General features: G+C 36.3%; 1 protein-coding gene across 1 annotated transcript in view; it reads right to left on the reverse strand.

The window, feature by feature from the left end:
• CCDC73 (coiled-coil domain containing 73) overlaps positions 1 to 22667 on the reverse strand; it is a 142449-nt gene that overhangs the window by 30724 nt on the left and 89058 nt on the right. The window contains exons 10-12 of the mRNA XM_032640053.1: positions 12476 to 12607; positions 11906 to 11965; positions 10434 to 10517 (exon numbers count right to left, since the gene is read on the reverse strand). Of these exons, the coding sequence (XP_032495944.1) occupies positions 10434 to 10517; positions 11906 to 11965; positions 12476 to 12607 (276 nt within the window). The remainder of the gene's footprint in view (positions 1 to 10433; positions 10518 to 11905; positions 11966 to 12475; positions 12608 to 22667) is intronic.

Consider the following 22667-nt stretch of genomic DNA (forward strand, 5'->3'; position numbering starts at 1 on the left):
GGAAACACTCCCATTTACCAGTGCAACAAAAAGAATAAAATACCTAGGAATAAACCTACCTAAGGAGACAAAAGACTTGTATGCAGAAAACTATAAGACACTGATGAAAGAAATTAAAGACGATACAAACAGATAAAGAGATATACCATGTTCTTGGATTGGAAGAATCAACATTGTGAAAATGACTATACTACCCAAAGGAATCTGCAGATTCAGCGCAATCCCTATCAAACTACCAATGGCATTTTTCACAGAACTAGAACCAAAAATTTCATTATTTGTATGGAAACACAAAAGACCCCAAGTAGCCAAAGCAATCTTGAGAAAGTAAAATGGAGCTGGAGGAATCATGCTCCATGACTTCAGACTATCATACAGAGCTACAGTAATCAAGACAGTATGGTACTGGCACAAAACAGAAATATAGATCAATGGAACTGGATAGAAAGCCCAGAGATAAACGCACGCACATATGGTCACCTTAACTTTGATAAAGGAGGCAAGAATATACAATGGAGAAAAGACAGCCTCTTCAGTAAGTGGTGCTGGGAAAACTGGACAGCTGCATGTAAAAGAATGAAATTAGAACACTCCCTAACACCATACACAAAAATGAACTCCAAATGGATTAAAGACCTAAATGAAAGGCCAGACACTATATAAAACTCTTAGAGGAAAACATAGGCAGAAAACTCTATGCCATAAATCATCCTTTTTGACCCACCTCCAAGAGGAATGGAAATAAAAACAAAAATAAACAGATGGGATCTAATGAAACTTAAAAGCTTTTGCACAGCAAAGGAAAGCATAAACAAGACAAGAAGACAGCCCTCAGAATGGGAGAAAATATTTGCAAATGAAGCAACTGACCAAGGATTAATCTCCAAAATTTACAAGCAGCTCATGCAGCTCAATATCAAAAAAACAAACAACACAATCCAAAAATGGGCAGAAGACCTAAACAGACATTTCTCCAAAGAAGATATACAGATTGCCAACAAACACATGAAAGAATGCTCCACATCACTAATGATTAGAGAAATGCAAATCAAAACTACAATGAGGTGTCACCTCACACCAGTCAGAATGGCCATCATCAAAAAATCTACAAACAATAAATGCTGGAGACGTTGTGGAGAAAAGGGAACCCTCTTGCACTGTTGGTGGGAATGTAAATTGATACAGCTACTATGGAGAACAGTATGGAGGTTCCTTAAAAAACTAAAAATAGAACTACCATATGACCCAGCAATCCCACTACTGGGCATACACCCTGAGAAAACCATAATTCAAAAAGAGTCATGTACCAAAATGTTCATTGCAGTTCTGTTTACAATAACCAGGACGTGGAAGTAACCTAAGCATCCATCGATAGATAGATGGATAAAGAAGATGTGGCACATATATACAATGGAATATTACTCAGCCATAAAAAGAAAACAGAATTGAGTTATTTGAAGTGAGGTGGACGGACCTAGAGTCTGTCATACAGAGTCAAATGAGTCAGAAAGAGAAAAACAAATACTGTATGCTAACACATATATATGGAATCGAAAAAAAAAAAAAGTGGTTCTGAAGAACCTAGAGACAGGACAGGAATAAAGATGCAGACATAGAGAATGGACTTGAGGACACGGGGAGGCAGAAGGGTAAGCAGGGACGAAGTGAGAGAGTGGCACAGACTTATATATACTACCAAACGTAAAATAGATAGCTAGTGGTAAGTAGCCACATAGCACAGGGAAATCAGCTTGGTGCTCTGTGTCCACCTAAAGGGGTGCGATAGGGAGGGTGGTAGGCAGATGCAAGAGGGAGGAGATATGAGGATATATGTATATGTATAGCTGATTCACCTTGTTATATAGCAGAAACTAACAAACCATTGTAAAGCAATTATATTCCAATAAAGATGTTAAAAAATAATAACAATAGGGGCTATTCTGCAAAAGGTCATCCAGCAAGTCACTCGGAATTGCATGACAAGTCCCCTCAAATGGGAACTCAACATAGAGGAACTTGCCCCACTGAGGAATGGAAAATAGACTTTACTCAAATTCCCAGAGCCCCAGGAAATTTAAAATCCATGTTAGTGTTTGTACCTTTTTCGGGATGAGTGAAAGCATATCCCACCTGGACAGAAAAACATCTCTGAAGTAGTTAAAGCCCTCATTATGGAAATCACTCCCTAATTTGGGTCGTCTAACACCCTTCAAAGTGACAATGGACCGGCTGCTGTCTCTAGCATATCCCAAAAAGTGTCTAAAGCGTTGTGTATTGATTAGAAACTACATTTATCCTGAGACTACAATCAACAGGAAAAGGTGAGAAAATGAGTCATACATTTAAAAAAAGAGCAATGCTAAAGTATGTCGAGACTAACTTCACTTGGGATAAGGCCTTGCCAGTTGCCCTGTTATGGATTAGAGTGGATTCCAGAAGCAAGCTTAAATTAAGCCCCTTTGAAATTTTGTGTGGCAGGATTTTCCAGGTGTCTACTCAGGCAGAAGAATCCAGTGATGTTTTAAAAGGACCTACTACTGCTAATTATGTCAAAATTATAGCCACTATACCAACCTCTGTTTATAAATGTGCTTCCAATAGGTCTGCCTATCCACCTGAAGTACCCCTGGACCCTATTCAACCCAAACACCTCATCCTCCTCAAAAGCTGGAAAGAGCAAGGACATGACCATCAGTTGGCTGTGAAGTGGACAGGATGGGGCCATATGAGGTCTTGCTAACCACTCAGTTATGAGTGAAAGCAGCTGGGGTTAAGCCGTGGATTCACCACACCCGTGAAGGCAGAACCCACAACATCAAAGCACCAAGGAGAGTCTCTAAGCTAGAGGAAACTATAGTAGACAGTGGACTTGTGAGCCTCTGAAGATTTAAGATTTCTGTTCAAATAAAGATAAGTAATAAAAGCAAAAAAATAAATAAATAAAATAAAATAAAGGCTTCATAGTATTCCATCTATTTAGAGTTCTCAATTACTATACAGATTATCAATATGCAAGGACATAATTATGCAAAATTATGGAAACATCTAAAAAAAGCATTTTGCAATTTTAACATGAAGATTTTCCTCTAGCTCATAAAGAACTATGCACTTTGAGAGCACTCAATGAATACCTATTTTGACTGCCTCTACTTTAGGACAATGCAAATATTTTTATATAAGTCATGATTTCATCTTAATTTATAGGTACTAATTATAATAACAGGGCAGTCTCTGAATATTTACAATGGCATTTATTTAATAGATGCTTAGTACTTTAACATTGTAATAAATATTTGCAGTATTTATATTAATAACACTGTATTTTAAGACGGACAAATCAAAGTTTAGAGGAGACATGGGAGAGTATACCACAGACTTTATCCTAGCAATAATAAATGACCAAGAGCATTATGTTCTTAAAAAGTATATTAATATATATCAATCATTTCCTGTCCCTACTTATACCCCCATCTAAAAGAAACTGCCAGGTTTTTTCTCAGTTTCCATGTTTTGGAGACATTCCATCCTTCCCTTAGAATTTGGACCAATTGCTCTTTCATTCTGCTACACTGATCAGGTAATCTCTGAAAATTTCCTTTTTTCTTCTGTGATGGGTCTCCTGTTTCCTAGATCCCATGATTTCCTCTTGGTTTACTCCCTTGTCTTGATAAAGCAACCTTTCTACTACTTCTTGATAAAGGAGGCATTTTTTGAGACCCTGCTTGTCTGAAAATATGTTTATTCTACCAATACTCAACAACTTCTTTGGCTAAATACCATACAATTCTGCTTTGGAACCTCTGAAGGCATGGTTCTATTATCTTCTACCTCCAGTGCTGCCAATGAAAAGTCTGAAGTCATTATGTTGCCATTCTCATTTTGGATCCTTCCTATGTGACCTACTTTTTTTTCTTCCACCGAGAGTTTTATAATCTTCTCTTTAAGCGTAGTATGAAATTTCGTAATGATATGCACTGGTGTTAGGCAAAACAAACTCAGATCCTTCAGTTCTGGGTTACTTTCCTGCATTATTTCTTTGGTCACTTGCTCTCCTTCCATCTTCTCTGTTCTCTCTGAAACTCACCAGACCTCTTGAACTGACCTCTCATTTTCTTCCTTTCCTGTTTTTCATCTTCTTGTCTTTTGGTTCTACTTTCTCAGATCATCTCGATATTATCTTCCAACTTTTCCATTGTACTTTTTCATGTCTATTAATACATTTATTTTAAGGGTTCTCTTTTATTCTAGGAATGTTTCTTTTTTTAGACTCAATTACTGTTTTGTGGATTAATAAATATATTTCTCTTAACTGAGTATATTTTCTTAGCTTCTCCAAGTTTTTTTCATTACCCTGTTTGTTTTGTTTGTTTCTCACATTGGAGACTTTCTTCAAATATCCAGTGATCCTTAACTGCTTGTTCATATTTAACAATGAAATATTAAAAAGCTGGCTGAAAGCTTTGTCAACTACAAAATTTTGTCACTATAATGGTGGGCTTCATTGTGCACTGATCTGGCTGAGTTGTTTCATCAGGAGAGCTTAACTGCAGCAGCTATAGTCTCTTCTCTTGAGCAGGTTAGTTGCCCCATAATGGAATCTTTCATTCTGCTGCCTGGATGTTACAAGGCTAACTGTCCTCTTAAGGACTAGGCTGGGAGGTTTCAGAATTCAGCATTTAGACTTCCCAAACTGTTTTCAATACAATACTCTTAGTACTGTGCTGGTAAATAGGGTCACAAAAAAAAAAAAAAAAAAAAAAAAGCCTGATTTGCAGCACTTGCCAATTTCATTAGTGTTAAAAACCCCACCATGGTCAACTCAAGCTACCACTCATTTGAACCAACTTACAAAATGACAACAGCTCTAACAACTAGCTCTCCCTGGTACCAGTTGCCTCTAGCACACTACTGAATCTCCCAAACCTCAATTGCTCCTCAAACTCTCCAAAGTAATTCTCCAATCTTCTGCCAAACAGAAGGCAGGGAGTGCCTATTTGTGCAGGGTAGGGGAAAGAATCTGGATATGCAACAGCTTCCTATACAGACCTTCTAGCTTTTGGCTTCAGTTGTGCACCTTACTTCTAGAGGCACATGATGCTTGCAATTCCTGATTATTTCTGTATCTTCAACTTGGGTTTCTACTTTCTCTCATTTGCTAAGTAAATTACTAATTTTCCATATGGTTCCCACTTTTAAAACTTAATTTTTATTGTTTCTTCTCCCTATTTCCTCATCCTTGTGGATTTATTAATGTCATTTATTGCAGTTTCAGAAGGAAATAGAAGGGAATGTATAGGTTCAATCTGATATGTTTAACCAGAAGCCCTGACCTAGCAATATCTGAACTTGTAAAGAGTCTGAATTTACTCATTGTTAATCATTCATTAATTTAATAAGATATAATGAGCTCCTACCATGTGGCAGATACTCTTTTGGGCTCTTATTAGTGAAAATGCTACTCTTTTTATGGAATTTACAGTCTACCAGGAAGTTATTTGCTACTATGTGCATCTGGATTAACAAGTCTGAAAACCCTCTCTGAAAAAATGTATATTGTGGAAAATCAAAATAAAACCACCTGTTAATGCTTTAATATACCAAAAACTAAGTAAATTATTCTGGTTAATACTATGTTAACACTATGACTATAGGAGCAAACTAAATAAATAAATTATTCTTCCTAACACTATGATAATAGCAGCATAACTATACTTTTATCTGGACTAAACTATGATTAAATCATAGTAGAAAATATTCTCTATCATGAGAATTTAGGTCTCTATGCTCCAAATTGTACTTAAAAAAAAATAAGACAGATGATAGCATGATTGCAGAGCACTGAAAAACAGTAGGCCATTATGAAGAGTAATGATCCCTTTTAGTACAGGTGGAATTAGAATGCTCCTCGGGAAAACACTTGCGATATCTATGCAGCATAATCCTCAGCAAGAGTTAAACATTAATATTTTGTTATACTATATATCAGTGGTTCTCCAGCACCAGTCTGTAAACAAGTACTGATCCATGACAAAAATCTCACTAGTCCATGGCAAGAAATGTCAATATAAAGTCATCAAGTGTGTTCTCTTGTAAAGGACTGTCCTTTATCTGATATTACATCCTTAATATACTTTTGGTGTTAAAACGTTAACTTTTATAAAATGAAAGTGATGATAGATGGTATTGTTTATTTTTTAATGCCCTTATCTGTTAAAAAGTGGACAACTCTACCCTGTTCTTGCCAATACTTTGTTTGAAATTTTACTATATGAAATCTAGTTTCTCCATGTACTATCAAGGCTCAGGCAATAATGGGGCTGGTAAAAGAGAGAGGCATTTGGATTATCTAAAATACTGGCAGTTATAGTTAAAAGATCCTGGAACCATAGTTACCTTCATCACTAACTCAAAGAAACACATGACTACATATATTTATGACTACTGTAGGCCCTGTAGAATTCAACAATACATAAACATTGGATTTAGAGCCGATGAAGGGCAATTTGAAAGTTGCAGTCTTTGTATAACTGATGTAACAAGAATGGCAGTTCTCACAGATCTAGGAAAAAATATCTTAACAATGTAATGTTGTAGAAATAGTGCTGAAGTAGAATCAAGACAAAGATTTAATTCTGGTTTTGCCACTAATTATAGGGCCTTGAACTACACTGCTTACATTTAGTGGATCTCTATTTCATCACAAAATGAAATGGTTGGACTGGCTAATCTCTAACATTTTGATCATCCTAAAAATCTACGCATCAACTCCTTTAAATGGATTGAAAGTTATCAGACAATCCTGATAACTGTTACTCATCAACAATTTGGATAAATTATATCATATGTTTCTTGAGAGAAAGTTCAACACCTTAGAGAAACAGTCCCAGTTATGCATCTATAGGGTGGGTAGAACAGGTGAGGGGGGGAGATGCTTGCTGATAACTGGACTTTAAGAGAAATTTTTTTAAACTTATCTTTTATTGGAGTAGGTGAAAGCGTTAAAAGAAGGGAGAGATTTGGCTCTAGTAGGAGAGCCAAAGTTTTCCCTCTCCCTAGTACTGGGGGCAGGCAAAAGAAAAGAGGAAGGCAAACCTCTCTTTACATGGCTAGTCATAGAACATCAATGGTAAGAAGATAAGTGTTTCATTGTTCAGGTTAAGTTTGGTTTCATTCAATGATGATGGACTCAGCATAATTTCTGGGGCCAGGTGACAGAAATTAAAGACACTTAGATACAAAACTTTTTCTTTTCTTTGTGGTTCCTCCCTCCTTCTCTCTTTCTCTCTCTCCCCCTCTCTTTTTTCCTTCCTTTCCACCTACCATGGTGCTTTTTATTTTCTACTTAATGCTATGGTCCCCTGGGAATATTCACAGGCCAAAGGCAGACCCTCACAGATGCCTAAGGGCCTCACCACACGACTCAGCACTGGGTTCTACCTCCTGCAAGCTGCTACACCTATGTATTATGTCCTGGCTGAAGTTGGTGAAGTCAGTCTCTCCATCCCATGGTTCCTCTGCCCCAACCTATAGTAGGTGGGTAACCTCTAAAGGACTGCAACTGCCAGGCAGGGATGCAACTCAGTACCTGGACTGGGGATTCACTCCCTGCCAAGGCAACTACCTAATGTGCCGGGGCATTGCCAACCTGGGACAGAGGATGCTTCAGGGCACATGTACTCAGCTCAGACCCTCCCTGCTACATCTAGGCCTCCACCTGTGTTAAAGGGCAACAAGAGAACACAAGCCTCTACCCACCAATGTGACCCAGTCGACTCACAGCAGTGGCATGACAGGAGCAGGGAGGCTAAGGCTGTGCCGGGCTGAGGGCACCAAAGGGTAGAAGAGTCAGCAGCCAAGAATGGTTCCTGGTAGGCAGTAGGGGGCAGGAGAACGCTGGAGCTGAGGCTTCAAGCCCCAGTGCATGCTCCATTTTCTCATCAGACTTAATTTACAAAACATATATTCAAATATAAAATTTTAAAAAGGGGCTTGCCTGGTGGCACAGTGGTTAAGAATCTGCCTGCTGATGCAGGGGACATGGGTTTGAGCCTGGGTCCGGGAAGATCTCACATGCTGTGGAGCAACTAAGCCTGTGCGCCACAACTACTGAGCCTGCGCTCTAGAGCCTGCGCTCTAGAGCCTGCGAGCCACGACTACTGTAGCCCATGCCTAGAGCCCGTGCTCTGCAACAAGAGAAGCCACCACAATGAGAAGCCGGCGCACCGCAATGAAGAGTAGCCCCCGCTCGCCGCAACTACAGAAAGCCTGCACACAGCAACGAAGACCCAACGCAGCCAAAAATAAATTAAATATATAAATAAAATTTTTAAAAAATGTTAAGACGGGGCTTCCCTGGTGGCGCAGTGGTTGAGAATCTGCCTGCCAATGCAGGGGACACGGGTTCGAGCCCTAGTCTGGGAAGATCCCACATGCCACGGAGCAACTAGGCCTGTGAGCCACAACTACTGAGCCTGCACGTCTGGAGCTTGTGCTCTGCAACAAGAGAGGCCGTGACAGTGACAGGCCCGCGCACCGCGATGAAGAGTGGCCCCTGGGCCTTCCTGGTGGCGCAGTGGTTGAGAGTCCACCTGCCGATGCAGGGGACACGGGTTCGTGCCCCGGTCCGGGAAGATCCCACATGCCGCGGAGCGGCTGGGCCCGTGAGCCATGGCCGCTGAGCCTGTGCGTCCGGAGCCTGTGCTCCGCAACGGGAGAGGCCACAACAGTGACAGGCCCACATACCGGAAAAAAAAAGAGTGGCCCCTGCTCGCCGCAACTAGAGAAAGCCCTCGCACAGAAATGAAGACCCAACACAGCCAAAAATAAATAAATAAAGTAATTAATTAATTAAAAATAATGTTAAGACAGTGACCACAGAATATTAAACCTGAACTCAAGGCTCCTCTGGGCTTTATGCAACTGTACTGGTTACATTCCCATGAAGCTGGCCCAGGCCTCTGCTGAGAGTGGTCTTTTTGTGGGAGGTGAATGTACTTTTCCTGGGAAATGCTCAGCTCCACCCTTCATTACCAAGAATCCCTTCAGAGGCGCACAAATATTTTCTACTGGCCACCCCAGTGGAACATGTCCCCAACGCCTTCTCTTGAGTTGAACATCCCATCACTTGGCAGTTCCTGCTCTTCCACTAACCTCCACATGCCTTCACGTGGAGCCAAGGAACCACCATATTCTCAATTCTGCACACTTCCAGGGCCATATAGCATTAGAACAAGCATAATATACACTTCAAGCTCCACTGGAACAGATTACTCCAAAAACTTTCCTCCTTGAAATTTCTAGACTAGCACTGGGCATCAGTCTATATGTTCTTGGTATACACTTCAAAACTTCAAGAAACATATGCCAAGTTCTCCCACGTGAACTTATCACATTTTACTGGCAACACCACAGTGGACCTTCAGGTTTCGATAGCATCTCAAACATCCATCTAAAAAACAAGATGGCAGTTTCCCCTTTTTGTACCCCAATTTTTACACAATTTTCCTGTAGACTCCTTCACTTAGATTCATGAGGGGAAGTGTATCTCTCTCTATTAGGGATTTAAGAGAAAAATCTCTCTTAATGAACCTGCACTCCCAAAACATCAGTGGCCATAACTTCTTCTCCTCCACAATCATTTTCGTATATATACTGGGAAGAGGATGATGGGGTGATTGTTATGGTAATAGGGCCAGTTCTATCATGTTCCTGTGAAGAGGGAGCTTCCACCCCCCTGCCCCGCTCCATTTCTGTGAGGTCACAGATTCCTCTCCTAGAATGTGGTGACACTTGTCACCTTTTATTTTCAGTTTTGGATCTTGGCCACAATTCTAAGACACAGAAAAAAACCCCACAAACCCATCCAATCTGCTACAAATCAGTTACTTGATAAAACTGAACATTTAACTAGCAACTTAAATCTTAAAATAAAACATGCTCATAAATTTCACCTCAAAAAGCAAACAAAAGATCTGTCAAGTACTGAGCTCTATTTAATGATGCTCATGATGTAATATGGTAAGGGTGAAGTGTACAGATGACTGCAATTTACTTTGAAATGCATATTATAAAAAAGGGGTGGAGAAACATATGATAAAGCAAAAAGGTAAAATATTCATTGTAGAATCTAGGCGGTAGGTGTATGATTGTTTATGATACAATTCTCTCAACTTTCCTGTATGTTCAAAAATTTTCATTAAAAAATGCTGGGGAAAAATAAATAAATAAAATAAAATAAATGCTCATTACTTTGGACATTGATAACAAGCTGATGAAGGAGACCAGTATTTTACCCTTAAAATTCAAAATGATCTCAGATAAAGTTGGACAGACGAATGCAACTAAACAGGTAAAACTCATTAGATGAAAATATACTTATATATATATATAAAATCAGGATATGTATATATATCCTGATTATTTTCTTTTAGCACCTTCAATTCTTCTTCCATTTTAGTATTAGCTTGAGTCTGTTGCTGAAGTAACTGCTGCAATTGTTGGAAAGAAATGATGATGCCCTATAAAAAAGTATAAATATGACATATTAATTGATAAAGTTTTAAGGCAGTAGGTATGTTTCTAAACTCATTCTTAAAAATATATTTTCTAGTTTCTTAACTTATTATCTTTACAGTTAATTTCAATGCCATAATAAACAATATACTGAAATAAACTAATGGCATATTTTATTAATTTAATATTTAACATAATTTGTATTACATGATTTCTTACAAAGTATTATTTCTAAGAGTTCCTCAAATAATTAACAAAGTTTTTGAAATGGACCACAAATTCTGTGACACTACTGAAAAATGTAAAGAATTCAAAACTAAAACTTTTGTTGGTTTTCTCCCCAAATGGTAAATATTATCACTACTAAAATATATCACTGCTGGTGGGCTAGGATGGCATGGCATGCATTCAGAATCAAACAGAGGAAAAGCAGAAGAGAAAAAAAAGAAACAGGAGAAATTTTCTTTCACATATGTTTTTTTAGAATAGAATAAGTATAAATATCAAGTAAATGCAAATGAGAGTAAAATGTCCTGTAAATGCATGCTCTAAGCATACATACATTTCAATAATTATCTGCTAGTGGTCCAAACTAAGGAAAAAAACTAATTTATTTTTATTCTTTTTATTTTATTTATAAAATATTTTAATGTAATCTTTTTTCCAGCTTTATTGAGATATAATTGCCATATAACATGCAAGCTTATGGTGTCCAACGTGCTGATCTGATACACATATTTATTGTGATATGATTAACACAATAAGGTTAAAATCTCTATCACCACACATAATCACCAAGTTTTTTGTATGTGGTGAGAACATTTAAGACTCTCTGTATAAAATAAATAAGCTACAAGGATATATTGTACAGCACAGGGAATATAGTCAATATTTTATAATAACTTTAAATGGAGTAAAATCTATAACAATTTTGAATCACTATGTTGTACATTTGAAACTAATATAAAATTGTAAATCGACTACCCCTCAACTAACTAAATAAATACTTTTAAAATAATATGTCTTCGGAGTCTCATAAAAAAAAATCTACTCTCTTAGCAACTCTCAAATATATGATACAGTACTGTTAACTAAAGTCATCATGCTATACATTCCATCCCCAGAACTAACTCATCTTACAACTGGAAGTTTGTATCTTTTGATGAACATCTCTCCATTTCTCCTCTGATTTATTTTTTAATGGGAGTATACGTGAGACCTGGTTAAAAGAGGTACACATGTATCCATTCAATACACACCAACTGAGTGCTTACTATGTGCTATGAATTGACCTAGGCATGATTCCATTTGTTACTTAACTTAGTTTATTTCCCACATTGTATTTGGTTTTTAAAATATTTACTGGCTTCCAAATTATCTTATGATTGCTTGCCTGTTTTTCTTCTTGAATATGGGTAATCTCTTCATTAATCTTCTTATTTAATTCCAATTCCTAAAAAATGTGAATAATTTTAAAGTTATGATACAAAATTCAGCAAATTGTACATTCAATTCAGTGCTTAACAAATTTGGGAGTGTGATGACCTATTATTACTCCAGAGAACCAATGTTTGATTACTGTTGAAGCAGTGACTCTAGTGAACTGAAGATGGTGTTAGATACCCAGTACAGGCTGGTGCAAACTTATAAACATTAATGTTAGAAATTACAGAATTTCTCATCTCCAAAAGCTTTCTTGAGGATACCATTATACCAGAAGATTACCTGATACCATATTAAAGTGAAAATAAAGTGGTTATAGCTAAATTTTATTATCTTAAAGTTTTGTTGATAATGCCAAAAGTTATCTAGCAGTTTTTTAAAAATTTGTAAAATCTTTACTATGTATATTAACTCTACAAAGAAGGAACGTTTTTGTATTATAATCCTCTTATTGTTTATATATCTTATAAATTTTACAAAAATGTTCATTTTATAAACATGAATATATTTAATTAAATACCATTTTGAGTCTTTCTTGAAGTTCTTGAAATTTTTGTTCTTTAATTGTTAAACTGATGTTTTCTTCTCCCATCTTATGTTGTTGACATGTGACCTTGGTCTTTATCAAGTCTGAGGTTACTTTTTTAAGTTCCTTAACATAAGAAACATCAAACAGAGAATTCAGTACACATGTTTCATCAAAGCAAGGCACTTTTCTGACAGTTTTAAAGTTCATTTTAAACCTATCACTATAATTTACTATATTTCATATATTAAGATACTACTACTTGCCCATCAAGGTCCTTTTCCCCTAGTTTCCTTGCAAGATAATTAGCCAATGCTATTTGTAGTTATGGAATAGGCAAACGCAATGACACAAAGAATGCATGATCTTTGTTCTTAAAAAGAATACACTAACTAAATGAACTAACCAACCAGAAGCAGGGTGTTTTCACTGATGACTTATTCAACAAAAATCCTTTAAGATAAAAACATGATATAAAAGATTATCAATTCCCAAGTTATTAGCAGCTAATAAGAAAAATTTATGTAAGAAATAATTATAACGTGATGAATGCTATAATACAGGAAGGAATGTATAGAAGTATAAAGAATGAAACAGTTTGGTTGAGGGCATCAAGGAGGCATTACACAGGAAAGCGGTATTTGAACTGAGTCTTTGAAGATAAATTTTTGAAGAGGACAAAAAAATGAGTAGATATTCCAGGCAAAAAGATTCAGAAAGTACAGAAACATGAAAGAGCATATTTTTCAGGGAAACAGAACTAATATGATATGGTTGGAGCTAATATGTTATGGGTAAGGGGGAGGAGTAGAGTACTGGTAGTTGTGACTAGAAATTGGGCAAAATTCAAATATTGAAAGATTTGTAGGCCAAGTTAAAGAGTTTTAATTTTATCCTATAGACAATGAGGAATTAACCACTGAAGGATTTTGAATAAGAGAATGACATAACAAGATTTGCATTTTAGAAAAATAACTCTGGCATCATTGTAGAGGATAGACTTGAAGGGGATACAAAAGAAGTCTTCACTGTGAAGTTATATATCCACTGAGTTTAACAGATACATCCAAACACATTTAAATCCCGAAACACCAACTTCTGAATGGCGTGTACTTTATTGTACTGCTGTTCTGTGTATATTGTATATTAAATACTCAAGGATCTGATTTTCACATTCTTGATTACACAGCACCTGAACTCCCTTTGAATTTTGAAGGCCCACTAGAGAAGCCAGAAATGCCAAATACTACTTTTATAAGCATGACACCAGGCTCTGATAATCAGAAGCACTTGTCTTGGATATTGGATCAGGAACTAGTAACATAAGAACAAGAACTGTTGCAAACCTTTCTGTTGGTAGATAGCAGGGGCTGTGCTAGTTACTTCAACCTTCCATGGATAACAGTGATACTGCTGTAGCAGTAGCAGTATCTACTATGGTCAACAGTGATGGTACAAGCTGCAGTGTACAACAACTTAGTAGTGGAAGTTGGTTATATACCTTCTCTTGTTTCTGACAATTTTCCAAGTCTGAGATGACCAACATCCAAATTCCTTTGCTAAAAAAAATCATCTTACAATTAAGAATCTTGATTAATATACTTCAGTTTTTAAAAGGTTGTATTTAAGTACCGAAGTTGGTTAATTAGTGTGGTGAGATTACAGGAAATTTTTATTTTCTTCATTTTGCTGTTAAGTGTTTTCTCTTTTTTTCTACAATAAACACATATTTCTCATGTATCAGTTTTTAAATAGTATGTAAAGCTATGGAAACAGGTGCAGTCATTTAGTTATTAGTTAGAGAAAAGATGATGACAAATGACTGAGTCTTAAAGAACTCCAAGATTCATGGATTAAAGAAGCTGTTAATACAGAAGGCTGAGAAATACAGTCAACTGAGGCAGGAAGAAAACCAAGAGAATGTGGTATCAAGGAAGCTGAAAAAGGAACAGCAGAAAACAGGGCTGTCAATACCTCCACAGTTCTACATGTTATAACCTCAGCCACCTAGAGGGAAACTTGCCTGATTGATTACCTTTTACCCCCTAGTCCAAAATCCAGGAGAATGGATTCATTGGTCTTAGTTCACATATTCCCTTTAGATATGTGCACTACATAAAATGACTGCTAAAGTAACCGCGTGGGTTAAGAGATACAGCTTTATTTTCAGAAAAGCAGGCAGACAAAATAATGTACAAAGAGAACAATCAGCATGTACTGAATAATGAAAGAAGTTTTAATGAAGGAGGTAGGCCTTGAAGAATGAGTAGTATACTGGATAACCTTCATTTGTCGCTCCTGATTCACCCTCTACTTTCTCTGTGGCCTGTGTGGCATCTGTGGATACAGCAAGCAAGCTCCCTTCTCTCTGGCTTGTGGGGTTCAATCTCTGGGAGGCATCAGTAAATCAGTATGCTGGGAAGATAGAGAGATGGAGGTGTTTCCCCAGCTCCCTCCCTACATGACAACAAATTGGCAATAGCTCTGTACCTTTACCAAAGGTCACAGCTTCTGAACTGTAGCTTTCTTCTACAGCTTTACCTATAGCTCCCTCCAGGTTCCAGTATCTGCTTCCTTCCCTTGCCACCATCAGGTCTAGCTTCTATCCCTTGCTGGTTTCCCTTAACTCTGCCTACAACTCTGTAAATAGCTCTTTCATCAAACTTTTCTCAATTTCCCATACCAATGTACCATCTGTTTCCTGCCTCAATCCTGTTTAATACAAGTAAGCTGAGAGAAGGCATTTCAAGTTGGGGCAGGGAATATGGAGGAGAGAAAAGGTAAAAAGATAGGGAAAATTAAGAATTATGATAATGGCAACAAAGATTTTGGATTAAACAGAATGGAAGATGCTTATTAGGAAGTAGTAGGAAACAATGTTGAAGATGTAAAATGGGACCAGACCATGGAAGTTCTGGAAAGCCAATTTTAAAAGTTTGGGACTAAATCAACATGTTGTACACCTTAAGCTTAAACAGTGTTATACGTCAATTATATCTCAATAAAGCTGGAAAAAAAAGTTTTGGACTTGATTTGTTAGACAAAGGAGAACTATTCAATTTATCATTCCTTCTACATATGCTAAGTATCTAGCATGTGTCAGGCATGTAGAAGCAAGAATATTAAACTAGTAACTTAGTAAAGTTAGTCTAGCAAAAAGAGTGAATCAAAACTGGAGAATAGGGCTTCCCTGGTGGCGCAGTGGTTGAGAGTCCGCCTGCCGATGCAGGGGACACAGGTTCGTGCCCCGGTCCGGGAGGATCCCACGTGCCGCGGACCGGCTGGGCCCGTGAGCCATGGCCGCTGAGCCTGCGCATCCGGAGCCTGTGCTCCGCAACGGGAGAGGCCACAACAGTGAGAGGCCCGCATACCAACCCCCGCCCAAAAAAAAAAAAAAAAAAAACCACAACTGGAGAATAGAACACTGGCTACGAGGCTATTTTATTAATCCAGGCATGAGATGATGAATGTCTATACCACTGAGAAATGGATAATGAAAAATGAGACATTCTAAAGAAAGATATAATTGAATAGACAAAGGAAATGAAGGAAAAAAGATGATTTCAAAGCGTTTAGATGAAGCTAGAAGAAATAAGAGACCATGAAATGTGAAACAGAGATGCATGAAAATGGAAAGGAAACGAAAAATCTACTTTACTGATGAAATAGACGAAAAATCTATTAAAGACAAGAAATAAGAGAGGGACAATATTCTGAGATTCACTCTTAAGAAAGCCAAAAAGCACAAATCACAAAGCCTAAGCCATAGGCTGTTACTGTTCTAAAAAAAACCATTCATTTATTATTTTTCAAATTATAAAAGGTTACATATGATGAATTCCCTCAAATGAAGTTTCAAGGTATCAGTGATGGTTCACCTTCATAGGCAGCAAGATGGTTTCCTTTGAAAGGAGAGTTGCATGATTTTTTTTTTTTTTTTTGGCAGCAGGAGGAGGAAGCATGGGGAGAATAAAGAATCAATCCAATGGGTGACCTACAGTAAGTCATAAAAGGCGATGACCTGCAGGCAGTTAAAAATACAGAACTGGAGATTAAAAGAAATGTGAGGCTAGAAATATAGATATGAAGTCATCTATATGAAGTGAATGATGGAATTAAGGAGGATGAGCTAATTGAAAAAAAGAATATGAAGAAAAGAAAGAGACATTATGATACAGCTTTGGAGGAATTGGAAAAAAAAAAAGATAATCTGGGAACCGGAGGAATTTACTTGTACCCAAAGACCCTTAAAAAGTGAACTATCACACAGATGTTCAAAATTAATATATTTTATATTTTAAACATCATTTTGTACAAAATACAATATTCTGTAATGAAAAGCATGAATTGTCAGTATAAGTTAGGATGCTTTGGTTATAACTATCAGAAAACCATACTTAAACCATTAAATAATAATGAGGTAATTTAGGTATTCCACAGCAACTGTCTCTTCCTGGAACGCTTACTAAAGAGTAAGAGAATTTTTCTTTGAACCACCTCCTGCTAGCCAGAATTAGATCACATGCTCATTCCTGAACCAAATACTGGCATAAGGAATGGAGATGATATTAATTGGCTTAGAGACCGACTGATCATATGAGGTGCACTAGATGTTGAGGAATTATCACAATATCCACTACATGAAGAATTTCAAATAACATTATAAAATTTATAGGTTGTTTAGAATATTACTGACTACAAATAGTACACAGTACAAAGTGAGGATAAATGGAGACTTTTTTACAAGATGCTTGACTCTGAATAATTCAACTAACTGTTGGATCCAGTTAACGGTTTTTAAATTGTGCTCTGAGAAGTCCTAGTGGTTCCATGGAGCCCCTCCACAGCTGCTGATAGAGAAGAAAGCGCCAACTTGCATGGCTCCAGTGTTCCTAAAACTCTCCCTTCAAGCACAAGTAGCTCTACTTTGTTTTAATACTGAGTTTCCACATCTTTAACAGAAGGTTCTACAACTCAAAGAAAGATAAAAACCAGTAGATCAGATGATCCTTATGATTCCATGAAATTTAGAGAAGATCTGAAGAAGACAAATAGTTGGGAGAGAACTAGTCATTGTAAAAACAGAATATAATTCAAGCACGAAGGGGGAAAAAGCAATTAATGAGTTGGAAGAAATTTCAGACTTTCCTATCTGATAAAAAATTTATCAGATGAGGCAATGTTTTAGTTGTCTTGAAAGCCTATGCATATAACCCACCTATAGTTATGGTGCAGAAAAACTGCACCATCAAAATATGCCTTAATTTTAACCTAATTTCACTTGCAAGTAACAATAATCCCATAAATTTCTATGCATGTTAAACTTTCTGAAGTGCTTTTCCACATATTATTTTATATTTGTTACACATATATAAAACAGGAAAGGCAGACATCATTAAATTCATATTGCAAATGAGAATATAAGGAGAAAAGCAACACTAGTTATGATCTAAGTCATGTACCTCCTTTGGATGACTATAGTTGAAAGGTTTAGTTTTAGAGAAAAAAGGTAAAGTATGAGTTAAAATAAACAGAATAAATGAGAAATATTATGCAGGGAATTATGTGTAGGCAGAAATAGGCCAATGGACTGGGTGAAGTAATGGAGACTAAAACACTAGAGGTCAATCTAAGAACAGAGTGGGGTATGTAAATGGTACAGGTGATAGAAAAGGATGCTCTGGTGGGAGAAGGAGAAGGGCTGAATGACAGAGCCCAAAGGAAGCAGTATTTAATGATAAGTTTCAAGGTAATGGAAATACTAGTCTAGATACAAAGAGTCAAGGTCTATGGGGACCTAGTAGTTTAGGAGGATGAATATTAGCAACTTCCCCTTTTAATAAACATATGCTTTCTAATGGTGAATGAAGCAGAGAGGAAACTTACACGGATGAATTGCTTATACTGTTACTGTTACCAGTAGAATGGTTAAGATCACAGGTTCTGGAGCCAAATTTGTTTGGGTTCCAAACCTCATTCTATTTTCCTTGTTGTGTAACTTTAGGTAACTTACTTAAATGCATTCTGTCTCAAGCTCCTCATCTGTAAAATGGAGATATAATTTTTTAAAACACTAACAAAGTGCCTGGCATGTAATAATCTATGCAACAAGTATTTGTTGAGCATCTGCTATGTTCTAGGCACTGTTACCTGTTATTACTACTAAGGTGAATTCAAGGGATTCTATGATTATTTTCTCTACTTTTAGAATAAAGTGGTCTGAAGTCCTAATGGTGTTATGAATAAGTATTCTTTATTTAAAGAATTAAGATTCATTATTTCATAACTGATTACAATAAGAGATTTTTTGTAGACTATGAACATCTCAAGGAAAAGAACCACGTTTCATACTTATCCCATAGACCGTAATACAGTCAGGGATCTAAGAAGAACCAAAAATTTTAATGAACATAAGAAGAAAAGAGTGATGAACATGATATTAAAAAAATGTGACACCTTTGCCTAATATAAGATTTGATGAAATCAAAGTTGATTTATTCAGGATAAAGCAAATGGCAATAAAAATACTTGGTGACAGCAGTCAATGTCAGCCAAATAAGACTATTGTTAATGACATGATAGTTCATAGTCAATTTGTAAAATTGTATAGAAAGTGGTAGGCGTAGTATAGTGCTCAGTGTATTGTATAGCACATAGGAAAGTACAGTGCTGGGGGTTTAATCACTGATTGAACGAGATGGCTTCCTCTGATCAAGGTAACAACCACAACCCTGTAGACCACCATGTTATAAACAGATGCTTCTCATTTAAATGTGAACAGACCACTAAAATTTTCTTATCGATGATAAAAAAATAAAGCTTAGTAGGTGGTGAGTCACTAACATCATGCTAACTTTAAAAGAACAGCAATAAATAAATAAAAGAACAGCATATTTTGGGGCTAGAACCTTGACTGTCTTAATCAACAACCCTAAACTTGTGAGATTAAAATGGGTTAATTCTGCATTACAAATTCAGGTCCAAGAATATTCTACAAAACAACAATTACAGACATAAGACAATATAATAAAACATTCTAGTTCATAAGCCATATGGTCATTGACTCAACAAACTTCCTGAATAAACGAATTTATTGATCTTATTATATCCACCTTGGATAAACATTCAAAAACAGGATGATAGTTAAATTGACTATGCGTACTGAAGGATACAAAACTAAAGACAGTCATTTCAGCAATTAATTTAAGTTTTTAAAAATTTAAAAGAGATTAGTTCAAAGGAAAAATATCTGTTAGAGTACCTCAAAGTTTTAATCTCAACTCAGATTTTCAGGATGTTTGACTAATACTTATGTTGTTTCTTGTTATTTAATCAAACACCACCTGAGTAATAAAAAATCTTTTATGCTGAACTGATTTTTTTAAAAGACACCAATGATATTAGGTTTAAAATAATGTACATCTTTCTTTGCTTTGCACATGGTGTTCTAAAACCTTGCTTTCAAGCTGCTTTTTTGTGCACTAAAATGGTAATTTTTAAAAGAAAACTTCCAACAATTTTTCTGAATTTAAAATTCTTTTATATTGGGTTTTCCTGGAGCAAGATACACCTGTATAAAGTAAACAACTTAGAAATTAATTAGATGGCTTGTTTTAAATTAGTGTTCTGTTCTAGATTCACTCCTAAGATACAATGTCCTATTGATAAAAATATAATTAAACTGAGGTATATGGCTAAAACTTAAAGTAGCTTACAATTCTCTGAATTAAAAAAAAGGATTGGTTTTCTAAAAGTTTTTCTTCTGCCTAGGTTACAAAGTGCAACAAATGTCTTATGTCTTTCTGTCAATACATTTTTCCACAACTGAAAGCATGGAGCTGTTGTAATCAGCTAAGTTTTACAGAAGATACTCTAAAATACATCAATTCCTATTACAATAACTGTTATAAAACAACAGGGAAGTGGGAAGGGAGTGGCAAGGGGCAAAAACCCAGTATGTGGCTGACAAAAGTAAAAACTAATCTTTTCTTAAGTCTTTCTTTTTCTTTTATATATTAATTATGTAATCTTAATAGCATATTAAATTAAAAGCAGAGACCTTCACAAAATGATTTTCGACTGAAAGTATGTTTTTGAATTTATAGCTCTTATAGCTTTTAAATATCCTGAACTTTTAGTACATTGTCTGTTTTCTAACCATTTTATTCAAAGCTGTTAGTGCAGCAAATAAGCATGCAGCACATGCTTTGATCTCATTAAATTACAACTTATAGTTCCTAGAGTCATAAATATCAAGCCCTTTTCTCCTTTACCCCTCCTCTTCTGGTATGAGGTAGTCTGTTAAATATCACTATCTCCTTGAGTCCTCTGACGTTTACTCAGACAAATAGCAGAGGTTATGAATGCTGCTCACAGATAGTATCAGGAATTCTTCATGATTGCCATAATGGTGAACCCAGCATTCAGAACTGTAATACTTAATTTTATCTAACAAGTAAGTTTGGTCTGTTTAACTTTGTTCCACAAAAGGAAAAAAAAAAAAAAAAAAGAATTCCATCTTATCACAAACCAGTAACTTAACTGTCCTGGACATAATCATAGAACAGCATAAAAGAAAAATAAAAGTTATCTTTGGAAAAATTAATGATTAAAAGTGTTAACTGAGTAATGGAAAACAATGTTAGTAGGCTCGATTAGCCTCTGAAAAAGAAAATCAAAACAGAAAACACTTTTCTTAAAGTTAAAAATTAAGGCTACACTAAAAACTACAAAATTATTGTACCTAGTATGTCTGAAATATTAAAAACTATCTGTTTAAAAATATATTTGTAAATTCTTACCCTTTCAGCTTCTCGAACTTGGAACTCTCAAAGGTAGTAACATTCTCTCACCTTACCCTTCTCTACAATCTCTCTTCCAAGAACTATTTAGCAGCATGATTACTGACTTAATGCTTTCTATAGAGACAGAGGCCACCATCACATGACACCTCAGTACATTTAGGCAGCCCTGGCCAAGGCTGCAAGACCTGGGAAAAGGGGGCAAGTGTGCTCATGAGCAACACTATTCCACTTGTGTACAGAGACATTCTTTACTCCTTTCACAAAAATCCAGCAAGGGAAATGCTCCATGGATGTACATGAGCCTCATCTCCATCTACAGGTCAGTCTTAAACTATACATTAGAAATACAAGTCTATTACATTACAATGCAACATTTGTTCTTATTTAATGAAAAAAAACATAATTTAATAGAGAAATTTATGAGGTATAATATTTTCATAATAATGCAAAAACTAACTGAATAAAGCACATATGACTATTTTAATATAATCATCAAATTAATGATCTAACCACTTAAGACACTGACAACAATATTAAACAAAAAATGAACCAAAGAGATATCACTGAAAACATGCTTATTCACAACTACTCAGTCAGTATTATTTATTTATATTTGCTTTCAAAGTTTATATTGATAAAAATGAATGGTCCATTTGACAATTCTGATTTGAAATGACAGACGAAATTTTCAAATTACAGCTTTTTCTCCTTGTATCATAAGAACCATCTCTAATATTCTTAAATGTGACTGAAAAGAAATATTCTTTACATATAAACTGTCCTCTTGGGACTTCCCTGGTGGTCCACTGGTTAAGAATCCACCTTCCAATGCAGGGGACGTGGGTTCGATCCCTGGTCAGGGAAGGAAGATCCCACATGCCAGGGGGCAACTAAGCCCGCACGCTCTAGAGCCCGCACACCACAACTAGAGAGCCTGCACGCCAATTAGAGAGAAGCCCGTGCATTGCAACAAAGAGCCCACGCGTAACAACGAAAGATCCCACATGCCACAACAAAGACCCCGCACACTGCGACTAAGACCCGATGCAGCCAAATAAATAAATATTTTTTAAAAACCTATCCTTTTAGGTAGTTTGCTAGATAGAGAGAAGATTTTTAAGGGCTAGGCACATACACTTATTACCATTCTAATATTCTGTACTGGGCTACCCCTATGCTCTTACTTTCTGATCCCTCGGGTATAAGGAGAGAGTCCAAGGAATTTGAAACCAATTTGTTGGCAGTTATAAGAACAAGACCTAGATATAACAGAGTTACAAATATTAATGGTCTTTGAACTCTGGCTTAGCATTCAGAAGTCACGTCAATCTTTAGCCCCTGTGGTCCTGCTTTCCTGGAAATGGTACTAAAAGATAAAGTAG

This window comes from Phocoena sinus, chromosome 8, assembly GCF_008692025.1.
Source record: "Phocoena sinus isolate mPhoSin1 chromosome 8, mPhoSin1.pri, whole genome shotgun sequence".
Classification (NCBI taxonomy): Eukaryota; Metazoa; Chordata; class Mammalia; order Artiodactyla; family Phocoenidae; genus Phocoena; species Phocoena sinus.